Here is a 14618-nt window from a genome sequence, read left to right on the forward strand (position 1 = left end):
AGCTATTAGTGCTGCAGGGGGCGAGAGCAGCGGTGGCCCGTGGCCCCCTTCATGAGCCTATATCCTCTCCAGCAGGTGGGATAGGAGCTCCAGGCTCCAGTTGCATCGCTGGGTCCCCTGCTAGTCTGGATCCCCAGAACTTTCATATCCAGGACAGCCTATACATGGAACAAGGCCGTGGGTCTTGTTCTGGGGACAGGATCCTTGGTCTCGTAGTTGGTCTGGATCACTTTGTGGGTCTCGAGAGTAGGGCATAATAGCCTGAGGAGGTGGCCTGGTGCTGGCAGGGCAGGATCCATCTCTGCCCGTAGTCTGCCCTGTGCTGGAGCATGAGGGCAGGGGTGAGGCAGACTGGGTCCTAGCAATGGTGAATGTTTTCCTTGGAAGTGGAGATTTTCCCCAGAAGGAGGGAACTCGGGCACCCAGGAACAGGAATCTCATGGGTGTGAGCTTGAGGGGACCTCTCCCATCTTCCCTCAGATTGGGGTTATCTGTAGTTAGCCGGCTTTCCTTCTGGAGCTGCACACAGAGCTAGTGAGCTGGCAGTGTGCTCCTGGGGCAGCATCAGGGTTGGGGCCAAGAGCTGGCAGTAGAAATGGGAGATGGTGGCTATGGGGGTCACCTGTCCTACCCCTGGACTCTGGCCCTCCAACCTCTGTCTGTTGGCTCCCATCCTTGGCCCCCAACAGCAGTGTCCCCTCTTAGGCCCTGCCTTGATCGTAGGGAGGAAAGATCCATCTGCATGGCCAAGGTGAGCGAGGCCAGAGTGGTCTTACAGGGGGAAGGTGGCCTGTGGCCTCCAAGGGGCTTCAGCCAAGGGAGGGGGGTTTGCTGTCACAGGTCAGGGTAGTGTGGTACCACTGAGAGGCCCAGAGCGACGGGGACCCGTGAACAGGTAAGCAACCTGCTCAACTCAGATGACTGACTCCCTGCTAGCAGCCCTGGGATTTGGGATGAGGGTGCAACTCACATGAGTCCCCACATCCTGCAAGAGGGCTCAAGCCTTCCCAGTGGGATGGATAGAGGGAGATGTGGTCTGTGTTAGGGACTGTTTCCATAGCTGTGGGAAAGAGGCCTAGAGTTGCCATCTGGATTTAAACATTGGACTCAGGTGGGAAGAACCCTCCCCTCCCTCAATATCCTCAGCCCCCTTTCCTGAAGCCCAGAAAGCTGGTGAGCATCTCCTTTCCTTTATAATCGCACAGCTGAACATGTGGGTCCCTCATCCACACCCCATTCCACTACACACGCACAGAGCCGTACCCCACGGCCATCATCACACAAGCATCATTCCTCTCCGTCCCTCCCAAGCATTCATACCACACACTGTGGCCACAGGCAAGGCTGGGACATCCACTCCTTCCCCCACCCACCCGAGCCCAGGAGAGGAGTTAAATATACTCACTCCAACGGGCAGCTATAAAAAGCCAATGCCGCCTCCAGCTTTGCGTATTGCAAGAGGACCTCAGGCATGCAGCAAGAGAGATTGTGCAGGGTAGCCAAGTGGCCCGAGAGAGGCTCCCACAAAAGGATAAGCCAGGGCAGACATGACAGGGCCCTGCTGGTGACCTATCGAGATCACACGGCTCATGGGTGCCTGGGTTTATGAGGTACATTATGGGCAGTGACCAGGAGCATAGGCCAGGGTCTGGGCCCAGCTCTGCCATTTATTATCAGTGTGACCGTCAGGTGAACTCACCTGTGCTTCAGCTTCCTTCTTACCAAGTGGGCTTGAGGAGGAATATCGTGTGATGCTGTAGAAGTGGTCACTTATGAACACAACAATGTAATGACATGACTATACAATGAAAACTTCCTATGTGTAAGCGTGCACGTGCATATGCATGTATGTGCACATACATAAATTTGTATGTGCAGTCAGTACGTGTACTTGTGTACTTGTCTGTACAAGTAGTGTCTGTGCTTATACCTTTTTTTTTTTTTTTTTTTTTAATTTTGCTATAGGACACATGTGCTTGCCAGGGAGAGAGACAGACAGAGCAAAAATGAGAAAGCACCCCACAGCGGGGATGGCTAGGTGGCAGTCCCTTCTCTATTCTCCTCTCAGGATTTCAGACATGGATGCACACACACCTAATGTGTTTTTCAAGCCACCAGGTCTGGAACTTGAACAGCACAATTGGCCATGTAGGATCCAGCTGCCTTAAGCACCATGCCATTGGCTGGCCGCTTATATTCAATTAAGAGACCCATCTTGTGTCTCTGTGATCTCCTAGTCCCGTGAGGAAGGCAGGTGCTTCAACAGGCATCAATAGGGTATATGGGAGTACCTCTTCATGGGACCTAACGGCTTAAGCATGGTGGTGGTATATGTGTTTGTGTGTGTGGGGGGGGGCTGTTGACTTCTTGGAGGTGGTGATTCCAGAACTGAATCTTGAGAAGTTATTTCAGCCTGGAATAGAAGTAGGAACCAGCACTAGGTGCTCTAAACCTTGGCTTTGCCACATGGTACCATCGAGTGCTACAGGTGCCCTGGCAGCTAGATCTATCCCTATTCCACAGTCAGGAGACGTCCTAATTGAAACAGACTTGCCCAGGCCATGGGGCCTGGACCTGGACCTGCCCACCACAGTGACAAGGGAACCAGTGGTTGAGCCTCAACCCAAATGATGTCCCAGGGGCACCCTGGGTCTCTAAAATGCCCTTGACCGAATCAGCCCAGTAGTTAGTCCCTTGCAGTCTTCTCTGCAGCTTCCTGCACTGTGGTCTGCACTCCATGCACCTGGCAGAATGCCCTAGTCTTGTTCATCATGGGTTAGTTGCCATCATCACTACCTTCCTCCCCAGGTTTCTATCTTGGGGGGGACACAACAGAACCTCAGGCTGGGCTTGTGAAGGACTGTGCAGGTCTTAAGGCCAACAGCTGGGGGAAGATGCTGGCTGTTGGGAAACAGGTGTCCTTGGAGACAGGGCAACCAGAGGGAGAGAGATGGCTAAGCTAGGGGAGCACAGACATGCAGCAACCAGCATAGACCAGGTCATTGACCATGGAGTTGGGACTCTGGGGGGAACCCTGGTCAGCAGATCCTGCCGAAGCCCAAGAGAGCAGCCAACTGGGCATTAGCAAGTGTGTTGGTTTTAGACTGGGAGTCCTTGAGCAAGAGAGGGCCATATTGGGGAGAGAGGTGCTGAGGGGAGGGAGGAAGGGAAATGGGAGGAGAGTAAAAGCCAATGCTGGCCATAGTTTGAGTTGCGTGAGTCAGGACAGAGGGGAGACTGATGGTAATGACAATTCTTATTACTGTACCTGCGGTAGCATACGCATCACATAGTGCTGTGTGCAAAGTCCTCTGAGCTTTGCAGGTGTTGGCCCTTTGACTCCACAATCCTAGAAAGTAGGTCATTTGTCCTCATTCACAGGAAGAGATACTGAGGCACAGGGAGGTGGTAACATGCCCACAGTCACATGAGGGAATGAATGCGGGGCTGGGGGCAGCCTGGCTCCAGGAACTGAGAGAGGAAAAGAGCTGAAGGGAAGGGAAGGGGCACAGGCAGTGGGCAAGGAGGACCGGGTCTGCTGGGGACGGGGCACATGGGTGGGTTGTAGGGATGACATACCGAGCCCCTATTCACTCAGCATTCTCTGGAGGGGGCGGAGACACCCAGACAGACATGCCAGAGCCTGGGGTAGGCTGTTGCCATAGCAACACCTGGCTCGAGCTCTTTGAGCACCCTGCCCTCCTTGGAGATGGTGAAGGGAGATGCTTCCTCCTGCCTCGTTTCCCTGAATCTGCGGGGAGGCAATGGGTAGCTGCCTCTCCCCACCCCCCATGACTTATTAATGATAATTGGACCCAATTAAACATTTATTAGATTCAGACAGCTGCGGCCTCTGATGGGCCTGCCCCGCCCTTGATGTGCTGTCCCTGGTGGGGGTCCTAAGCTGGAGTCCCTGTGTAGGCTCCCACCTGGGTGCAGGGTGGGGCAGTGGTAGGATCATTGTGTAGGCTCCCACCTGCCCCTTGCCCCTTGCCCCAGTGTGGTGCTCAGGAGGGGCTGCTGCAGAGGCTGTCCCTAATGACTCTGGGTCCATGTGCCTTCATTTGTACACTTTTCTGGCCATCTCCAGGGTCTGTTGTAGAGGGTTAGTGACAAGATGTATGCCAGGCATTAGGTTCCTTTCAGTCTGCGGCATGAACTAAACCTTTAAAAGAGTAAAATGACAAGCACAGTTCCTGTGTTCGGCTTCCCCAAAGTCACTGTGACAAGTTAGACTAAGGCTGGGCAGACATGGGAGGCAGAGAAGGCCAGCAGCCTCAGGGAAAGCCCCCTCAGGAGAGCTGCAGAGGGGTGTAGAACTCGGGCAGGCTGGCTGTGGGAGCTGTGAAGGTGAAGACGGGAAGGGGCCAGAGAAGACTGAGTTTGGGGAGAAGAGAAGAGACAGCAGGCAGGCACTCTTGGAGTGTCCATCTGGAGCAGCTCCCAGAAGGGGTCCCCTACAACTTGAGCTTTATGGGATCAGCTCCAATGCTGATGTGGAGGTGCAGAACTGAGCACTGATTGCTTGTGACTGAGTTGGCCTGGGGGAGCCCATCCTGTCATGTGTCAAGGGGTCCACTGAGGTGGGTTTGGAGTAAAGGCCCAGAGGCTTTTCGGTGGGAGAGGCTTCTCGTCGGTGGGGCTCTGGGGGGAGGGGCAGCAAGCTAAGTGCACAGGCAGTGTTGGGCACACACGTGGCCATGTGTAAGCATGGACGTATGTGGATGTGTCTGGGGGAGCTTTAGTAAAAGAAGGTGTGTGTTGCAAGGTCCTCGGGTGTGTGGATGTTGGAGGCTCCCACAAAAGGATAAGCCAGGGCAGACATGACAGGGCCCTGCTGGTGACCTATCGAGATCACACGGCTCATGGGTGCCTGGGTTTATGAGGTACATTATGGGCAGTGACCAGGAGCATAGGCCAGGGTCTGGGCCCAGCTCTGCCATTTATTATCAGTGTGACCGTCAGGTGAACTCACCTGTGCTTCAGCTTCCTTCTTACCAAGTGGGCTTGAGGAGGAATATCGTGTGATGCTGTAGAAGTGGTCACTTATGAACACAACAATGTAATGACATGACTATACAATGAAAACTTCCTATGTGTAAGCGTGCACGTGCATATGCATGTATGTGCACATACATAAATTTGTATGTGCAGTCAGTACGTGTACTTGTGTACTTGTCTGTACAAGTAGTGTCTGTGCTTATACTTTTTTAATTTTGCTATAGGACACATGTGCTTGCCAGGGAGAGAGACAGACAGAGCAAAAATGAGAAAGCACCCCACAGCGGGGATGGCTAGGTGGCAGTCCCTTCTCTATTCTCCTCTCAGGATTTCAGACATGGATGCACACACACCTAATGTGTTTTTCAAGCCACCAGGTCTGGAACTTGAACAGCACAATTGGCCATGTAGGATCCAGCTGCCTTAAGCACCATGCCATTGGCTGGCCGCTTATATTCAATTAAGAGACCCATCTTGTGTCTCTGTGATCTCCTAGTCCCGTGAGGAAGGCAGGTGCTTCAACAGGCATCAATAGGGTATATGGGAGTACCTCTTCATGGGACCTAACGGCTTAAGCATGGTGGTGGTATATGTGTTTGTGTGTGTGTGGGGGGGGGCTGTTGACTTCTTGGAGGTGGTGATTCCAGAACTGAATCTTGAGAAGTTATTTCAGCCTGGAATAGAAGTAGGAACCAGCACTAGGTGCTCTAAACCTTGGCTTTGCCACATGGTACCATCGAGTGCTACAGGTGCCCTGGCAGCTAGATCTATCCCTATTCCACAGTCAGGAGACGTCCTAATTGAAACAGACTTGCCAAGGCCATGGGGCCTGGACCTGGACCTGCCCACCACAGTGACAAGGGAACCAGTGGTTGAGCCTCAACCCAAATGATGTCCCAGGGGCACCCTGGGTCTCTAAAATGCCCTTGACCGAATCAGCCCAGTAGTTAGTCCCTTGCAGTCTTCTCTGCAGCTTCCTGCACTGTGGTCTGCACTCCATGCACCTGGCAGAATGCCCTAGTCTTGTTCATCATGGGTTAGTTGCCATCATCACTACCTTCCTCCCCAGGTTTCTATCTTGGGGGGGACACAACAGAACCTCAGGCTGGGCTTGTGAAGGACTGTGCAGGTCTTAAGGCCAACAGCTGGGGGAAGATGCTGGCTGTTGGGAAACAGGTGTCCTTGGAGACAGGGCAACCAGAGGGAGAGAGATGGCTAAGCTAGGGGAGCACAGACATGCAGCAACCAGCATAGACCAGGTCATTGACCATGGAGTTGGGACTCTGGGGGGAACCCTGGTCAGCAGATCCTGCCGAAGCCCAAGAGAGCAGCCAACTGGGCATTAGCAAGTGTGTTGGTTTTAGACTGGGAGTCCTTGAGCAAGAGAGGGCCATATTGGGGAGAGAGGTGCTGAGGGGAGGGAGGAAGGGAAATGGGAGGAGAGTAAAAGCCAATGCTGGCCATAGTTTGAGTTGCGTGAGTCAGGACAGAGGGGAGACTGATGGTAATGACAATTCTTATTACTGTACCTGCGGTAGCATACGCATCACATAGTGCTGTGTGCAAAGTCCTCTGAGCTTTGCAGGTGTTGGCCCTTTGACTCCACAATCCTAGAAAGTAGGTCATTTGTCCTCATTCACAGGAAGAGATACTGAGGCACAGGGAGGTGGTAACATGCCCACAGTCACATGAGGGAATGAATGCGGGGCTGGGGGCAGCCTGGCTCCAGGAACTGAGAGAGGAAAAGAGCTGAAGGGAAGGGAAGGGGCACAGGCAGTGGGCAAGGAGGACCGGGTCTGCTGGGGACGGGGCACATGGGTGGGTTGTAGGGATGACATACCGAGCCCCTATTCACTCAGCATTCTCTGGAGGGGGCGGAGACACCCAGACAGACATGCCAGAGCCTGGGGTAGGCTGTTGCCATAGCAACACCTGGCTCGAGCTCTTTGAGCACCCTGCCCTCCTTGGAGATGGTGAAGGGAGATGCTTCCTCCTGCCTCGTTTCCCTGAATCTGCGGGGAGGCAATGGGTAGCTGCCTCTCCCCACCCCCCATGACTTATTAATGATAATTGGACCCAATTAAACATTTATTAGATTCAGACAGCTGCGGCCTCTGATGGGCCTGCCCCGCCCTTGATGTGCTGTCCCTGGTGGGGGTCCTAAGCTGGAGTCCCTGTGTAGGCTCCCACCTGGGTGCAGGGTGGGGCAGTGGTAGGATCATTGTGTAGGCTCCCACCTGCCCCTTGCCCCTTGCCCCAGTGTGGTGCTCAGGAGGGGCTGCTGCAGAGGCTGTCCCTAATGACTCTGGGTCCATGTGCCTTCATTTGTACACTTTTCTGGCCATCTCCAGGGTCTGTTGTAGAGGGTTAGTGACAAGATGTATGCCAGGCATTAGGTTCCTTTCAGTCTGCGGCATGAACTAAACCTTTAAAAGAGTAAAATGACAAGCACAGTTCCTGTGTTCGGCTTCCCCAAAGTCACTGTGACAAGTTAGACTAAGGCTGGGCAGACATGGGAGGCAGAGAAGGCCAGCAGCCTCAGGGAAAGCCCCCTCAGGAGAGCTGCAGAGGGGTGTAGAACTCGGGCAGGCTGGCTGTGGGAGCTGTGAAGGTGAAGACGGGAAGGGGCCAGAGAAGACTGAGTTTGGGGAGAAGAGAAGAGACAGCAGGCAGGCACTCTTGGAGTGTCCATCTGGAGCAGCTCCCAGAAGGGGTCCCCTACAACTTGAGCTTTATGGGATCAGCTCCAATGCTGATGTGGAGGTGCAGAACTGAGCACTGATTGCTTGTGACTGAGTTGGCCTGGGGGAGCCCATCCTGTCATGTGTCAAGGGGTCCACTGAGGTGGGTTTGGAGTAAAGGCCCAGAGGCTTTTCGGTGGGAGAGGCTTCTCGTCGGTGGGGCTCTGGGGGGAGGGGCAGCAAGCTAAGTGCACAGGCAGTGTTGGGCACACACGTGGCCATGTGTAAGCATGGACGTATGTGGATGTGTCTGGGGGAGCTTTAGTAAAAGAAGGTGTGTGTTGCAAGGTCCTCGGGTGTGTGGATGTTGGAATGGGAACCCTGGCAGCTGGCGAGCTGGCTCTGACCCCCCTTCTTACATCCCACCTTCAGCATGTCGAGGGATGCTGTGTGGCTTCGGTGCTGTATGTGAGCCAAGTGCAGAGGGGCCAGGCCGGGCCTCCTGCGTGTGCAAGAAGAACGCCTGCCCCAATGTGGTAGCCCCTGTGTGCGGCTCAGATGCCTCCACGTACAGCAACGAGTGCGAGCTGCAGCGTGCACAGTGCAGCCAGCAGCGGCGCATCCGCCTGCTTAGCCGTGGGCCCTGCGGTGAGTGCTAGGGCTGGTGGGTGGGGAGACAGGAGGAGCAGCCAGTGTGACCCCACCTTACCCTGCCCACAGGGTCGCGGGACCCCTGCTCCAACGTGACCTGCAGTTTCGGCAGCACCTGTGCACGCTCTGCCGATGGGCAGTCAGCCTCGTGCTTGTGTCCTGCTACCTGCCGGGAGGCCCCTGAGAGCACTGTGTGCGGCAGCGATGGTTCCGACTACCCTAGCGAATGCGAGCTCCTGCGCCACGCCTGCGCCCGCCAGGAGAACATCTTCAAGAAGTTTGATGGCCCCTGTGGTGAGCACTGCCTGGCACGCCCAGCTCAACCTGTGTGTGTGTGTGTTATGTGTGTGTGTGTGTGTGTGTGTGTGTGCATGTGCATGTAGGCATGTAAGAGTGCTCTGATTCTACTCTTCTCACCCCAGACCCCTGCCAGAGTGCTATCACTGACATGAGCCGGGGCTGCCGTGTGAACCCACGCACACGGCGCCTGGAGATCCTCCTGTCACCAGAGAGCTGCCCTTCCCAGAAGGACCCTGTGTGCGGGGACGATGGGGTCACCTATGAAAACGATTGCATTATGGGACGTACAGGGGCCACCCGTGGCCTCCTTCTCCAGAAAGTGCGCTCTGGCCAGTGCCAGCCTCGAGGTGGGCAGCTCCCCAGATTGTCTGGCCCTGTCACTTTGTGACCCAGGAGGACCCCCCCCTTCCCCTGTGCACTGCCTGTCACCACCACTCTCCCAGATCCACACTTACTCCTTTGTGCCATGGGTCCTACACACCTGGTGGGGGGCTAGTTTGGCGCTCTGGCCTCTCAATTCACCCCTGCCCCCCAGACCAGTGTCCGGAGGCGTGCCGGTTCAATGCTGTGTGCCTGTCCCGCCGTGGCCGCCCCCGTTGCTCCTGTGACCGTGTCACATGCGATGGGGCTTACAGGCCTGTGTGTGCCCAGGATGGGCACACATATGACAACGACTGTTGGCGCCAGCAAGCTGAGTGTCGGCAGCAGCGTGCCATTCCTGCCAAGCACCAGGGCCCATGTGGTGAGCACCCTTCGGTGGGATCCAGGCAGGGAGCAGTCCCTGCCTTGTTATCACATGTCATCTTCATTCCTTGTCATGCTCCTTCTGGGATCCTGGGCCAGGGCTGGTCACTCTGAGAAGGCTCTGGGGTGGATGGAGGCTGTGAGGAGGTTTCCTGGGACACTCGGGTACAGGGTGGGGAAGAGGTGGGCTCCCACCTACACCTGGCCCCTGTGAGTTCTCTGGTCTGTCCTCCCCTCTGTCTAGACTGTGCCAGGTGGACAAGGGTGACCATGACATTAGGAGTCGTACACTTGTGGGTTACGTGCAGCCTCTAGATAGCCCCCTCAGAGGCAGATTCTCAGCCACGATTTAAGGGACTGGTGGAAGGCAAGGACGTCTGAGTGGTGACTGGTGTGTCCTGTGTGGACTAGGGCCACTGTGACTCTGCTGTCTCTGTGTCTTTCTTGGCCGGTTGGTCTGTCTGTCTTTCTGGTCTTTTTTTCTGCGTCTGTCTGTCTCTTTTCTTCTGTCCTTCCTTCCCTCTCGGCTCCGCCTCTTGTGTCTTCCAGCCTGACCTGCTGGCAGGATGAGGTGCCGCGCCTGCCCGCCAGGATCCTGCAGCCTGAGGTCTGCCCCTGGTGTGGCGGGGGGGTGGCTCGCTGCTGCCTGGCCGTGTGGTCCTCAGAGCAAGTGGACAGACACCTCCTCCCCTGTGCAGCCCTGGGTGACTCTAGGGGGGCAGACTCCTCCCACCCATGGAGAAAGCCTTACCTGACCATGTACAGGTGCCCCAGGGCTGCTGGTGGTCAGGGGTCAGTGGCCTTGGTATCCCTCCCACAGCCTACTGTGGGACGTCAGGAAGCTCCTGTCCCTTGGGAGCAGCCCCACTCCACATTCTTGCAGGGACTGGGGCCGTTTGAGTCTGTGTCCCTGTCCACATCTGTCGTGTGTCTGTCCCTTTCTCTGCTGTGTCCTGTGCATCTGGCCCTTCTCCCCGTCCACTCTTCCTCCACCATCCCCACCCTGGGAGAGGGACAGCTGCGTGGGGCTAGTGGCTTTGCCCACAGCTAAGCAGAGCATGTCGGCCTGCTGAGTGTTCATGTCCTCCCCAGACCAGGCCCCATCTCCCTGCCGCGGGGTGCAGTGCACCTTGGGGGCGACGTGTGCAGTGAAGAATGGGGAAGCTGTGTGTGAGTGCCAGCAGGTATGCACCGGTGTCTACGATCCTGTGTGTGGCAGCGACGGGGTCACATATGGCAGCGTGTGCGAGCTGGAGGCCACAGCCTGCACCCTTGGGCGGGAGATCCGAGTGGCACGCAGAGGACCCTGTGGTCAGTGGTGGGCAAGTGGGTCTGGCGGGGGGTGGGGTGGGGCTCCTGGTTGCTGTGGTGACAGAGGCTCCTCCCCAGACCGCTGTGGGCAATGCCGCTTTGGAGCCCTGTGCGAAGCTGAAACCGGGCGCTGTGTGTGTCCCTCTGAATGTGTGGCCTCAGCCCAACCTGTGTGTGGTTCCGATGGCCACACATATGCCAGTGAGTGCGAACTGCACGTCCACGCCTGCACACACCAGATCAGCCTGCACGTGGCTTCAGTTGGACACTGCCGTGAGTGATTCCATAGGGGCCAAGGGGGGTGGGGCCCCCTGTCTCCCCCAGGCGGAGTCTGCAACCCCTGCCTGGCTCTGTCTTCTACAGAGACCTGTGGAGACACAGTGTGTGCCTTTGGGGCTGTATGTTCAGCGGGGCAGTGTGTGTGTCCGCGGTGTGAGCATCCCCCACCCGGCCCCGTGTGTGGTAGTGATGGTGTCACCTACCGCAGTACATGTGAGCTACAGGAAGCTGCCTGCCAGCAGCAGATGCAAATCGAGGAGGTCCGGGCAGGACCATGTGAGCAAGGTAGGTTCGGGGGCAGTTAGGGTGAGCTGCTGGGCCCTAGCCTTGGACAAGGTCCCTGTGGGACTTGGCCCCCTCTTTCCCACAGCTGAGTGTGGCTCGGGAGGCTCTGGCTCTGGGGAGGATGGCGAATGTGAACAGGAGCTGTGCCGGCTGCATGGTGGGGTCTGGGATGAGGACTCAGAGGATGGGCCATGCGTCTGTGACTTCAGCTGCCAGAGTGTTCTGAGGAGCCCGGTGAGACCCTCTCCCTCCCCCGGCTCAAGGTGGGAAGTAAGGACGGGGATGAGGCCACCCACACTGACACCAGCTTTCTAGGTGTGCGGTTCAGATGGACTCACTTACAGCACTGAGTGTGACCTGAAGAAGGCCAGGTGTGAGTCCCAGCAAGAACTGTATGTGGTGGCTCAGGGAGCCTGCCGAGGTGAGTGGGCACCTCACAGGGTGTTTGGACCCATGGGGGCACACACGTTCTTATGTATACATGTTGCAGCCTCTGTGTTCATCTGTGTGCATGTTTAAAGATGTGTGCCCACAGGTGTGAGAAATGTGGGCATGCATGTGTTCTGTGGTGGGTCTTTGTGGGCGTGTGTATTGTGTTTGAAGTGTGCAGTGTTGGTGTGTGCTCATATATATATATATATATACACATACACACATATATATTTTATTTGGAGAGGTTTTTGCTATAGGGCACATGCACTCACCAGAAAGACAGAGATAGACAGAAAGCAAGAAATCATCCCCGGGGGGATGGCCACGCTGTAGTCCCTTCTCCATTCTCCTCACGGGATCTTGGGCACACGTGCACACACGCCCAGCATGAGTTTAAGCCTCTGGGTCCGGGACTCGAATTGTGATTGACTACATGGGAGTCTAGCGACGTAGCCATTACGCCATTTGCTTTGCTTAAGTTTTTACTGTCATAGTGTGAGTCCTTCTGCCCATTAGCCAATAAGTGCACACCAGGCACCTACTGTATGCTGGGCTGGGCTTTAATGCCGAGAGACATCAGAGGCCATGCAAGCTCCCCTTACCCTGCTGCCCCCCACCCTAAGTGCTCTCTTTTTAGGGGTACTGACAGTGATCTAGTAACTATGTTACGTTTATCATAAGCTTATGCACACACAAGTCATGTGTGCACTTACCCAAGTACACAGACATATTTCTGCAAGGGTATGTGTGTAAATGTCTGCAGTTAGGGAAGAACATAAATAAATATGAATGTACACATCTCCATGTGTGTGTGTGCTGGTTTGCAAAGACATGTCCACGTACATATGGCTCTGGTTGTATGAGCATGGGATTGTGCGTCCATGATCTTTGGGTGTTCTGTGCATTCTTGGCTCTGCACTCTCAGACATGTCCTCATATGTGATGTGGTAGCCTCACATGTGACCTCAGGCCCAAGGTGGGGGTTGGTATTAGGAGGCTCAGTGGTGATGGGGCTTAGTTGGGGGAGGTTGAGATCCAGGGTGGCATCTAGCACCACATGAAATCTCAACACTGTGCCTTTCCCTGTAGGACCGACTTTGGCCCCACTGCCACCCGTGACCCCCTTGCACTGTGCCCAGACGCCCTATGGCTGCTGCCAGGACAACATCACTGCTGCCCAGGGTGTGGGCCTGGCCGGCTGTCCCAGTGAGTGCCTGAGCTCAGCCCTGACCCCCTGGTCTGGCCGAGTTGTGCAGCTGTGGTAACCCTGTTCTGCCCTGGCTTTGCAGGTATGTGCCATTGCAACCCACACGGCTCCTATGGCAGCACGTGTGACCCGGCCTCAGGCCAATGCTCCTGCCGCCCAGGTGTGGGGGGCCTCAAATGTGACCGCTGTGAGCCTGGCTTCTGGAACTTCCGTGGCATTGTCACAGATGGCCGGAGCGGCTGCACCCGTGAGTGGCAGGGCCCAGGGCTGGCTGCCAGTCAAGTACTCCATGCCATCCACTTCCATCACTATGTCCTTCCTGTCACCTGCTCAGGCCCTGGGCTGACTAAACGTGGCAGGGTCTGGGCAGTTCTGGCATGGGGGAGGGGTGCTGGGCTTAGATCAGGCAGAGAAGCCTGTCTAGGGCAGGTGTCAGGTCCTTCCCTGTCCCCCAGCTTGCAGCTGTGACCCCCGGGGCGCTGTGCGGGATGACTGCGAGCAGATGACTGGGCTGTGCTCCTGCAAGCCAGGGGTGGCTGGTCCCAAATGTGGGCAGTGTCCAGATGGCCGTGCCCTGGGCCCCTCTGGCTGTGAAGCAGGTAAGAAGCCAGGGTTGATGCCTACCCAGGGCTCCCTAGTTAGGCAATGGGGCCACCTAAGCTGGGAGGTCTCCATGTGTCTCCCAGGCTCCTCGGTGCCTAAGACCTGTGCTGAGATGCTCTGTGAGTTTGGCGCATCCTGTGTGGAGGAAGCTGGCTCTGCCCACTGTGTCTGCCCAACTCTCACATGTCCGGAGGCCAATGCTACCAAGGTGAGGAGTGAGGAATGTGGAGGGAGGTGGGAGAGGAAGGCCTCGCCCAAGCATCCTGGCCCTGTGCCGCAGGTCTGTGGGTCCGACGGAGTCACCTACGGCAACAAGTGCCAGCTGAAGACCATCGCCTGTCGCCAGGGCCTGGACATCTCTATCCAGAGCCTTGGCCCGTGCCAGGGTGAGGCCTAAAGACCATTGCCTAGAATTAACCAGAAAGGCCTGACTCTACCCTATATCCCCCCGCCCTGTCCTGAGCCAGCTGACCCCAACCCCACACAACTGGCCTCCACCCCCAACCTCCCTCTCCTTGCAGAGGCTGTTGCTCCTGGTGCCCACCCAACGTACACATCTGTGACCATCCCAGAGCTCTTCCCGAGCGAGGCACTGCCAGCTCCTCCCAGCGCCCTGCCCCTGGCTCCTGGCACTACTCCTCGCAGCCAATCCACTCCCTCACCTTCACCACGGCTTTGGACCACTGCCAGCATCCCCAAGACCACTGCACGGCCCGTGCTGACCATGCCCCCCACGACACCCCCCACTGCAGCCAGCCTTGCCACATCTGCCTTTGGTGAATCTGGCAGCGCAGATGGGAGCGGCGACGAGGAGCTGAGTGGGGACCAAGAGGCCAGTGGGGGAGGCTCTGGGGGTGAGCAGGGGCTCAGGGACATGGGAGCAGGTCTGGGGGGTGGTTTTGGGGGATAGGGTCTGTCTGGAGCCAGGCTCAGACTGTGCTTCCCCAGGACTCGAGCCCCCTGAGGGTAGCATTGTGGTGACCCCTGGGCCACCCATCGAGAGAGCTTCCTGCTACAACTCGCCTTTGGGCTGCTGCTCGGATGGCAAGACACCCTCAGTGGATACAGAGGGCTCCAACTGTCCTGGTGAGTGGGCGGCCGGGGGCAGGGGCCAGCCTGAGGAG

At 56.6% G+C, this 14618-nt stretch overlaps 1 protein-coding gene across 2 annotated transcripts in view; it reads left to right on the forward strand.

The window, feature by feature from the left end:
- AGRN (agrin) overlaps positions 1–14618 on the forward strand; it is a gene marked incomplete at its 5' end in the record, with an annotated part of 44426 nt that overhangs the window by 18578 nt on the left and 11230 nt on the right. For both annotated transcript variants that reach the window (XM_014582336.2, XM_014582335.2), the window contains 16 exon segments: positions 8115–8330; positions 8403–8627; positions 8756–8980; positions 9169–9375; positions 10470–10688; positions 10767–10961; positions 11052–11252; positions 11338–11486; positions 11568–11673; positions 12774–12890; positions 12974–13138; positions 13347–13490; positions 13578–13702; positions 13775–13880; positions 14016–14348; positions 14443–14580. In XM_014582336.2, the coding sequence (XP_014437822.1) occupies positions 8115–8330; positions 8403–8627; positions 8756–8980; positions 9169–9375; positions 10470–10688; positions 10767–10961; positions 11052–11252; positions 11338–11486; positions 11568–11673; positions 12774–12890; positions 12974–13138; positions 13347–13490; positions 13578–13702; positions 13775–13880; positions 14016–14348; positions 14443–14580 (2871 nt within the window).

The sequence above is a fragment of the Tupaia chinensis genome, unplaced genomic scaffold (assembly GCF_000334495.1).
Source record: "Tupaia chinensis unplaced genomic scaffold, TupChi_1.0 Scaffold143584_1, whole genome shotgun sequence".
NCBI lineage: Eukaryota > Metazoa > Chordata > Mammalia > Scandentia > Tupaiidae > Tupaia > Tupaia belangeri.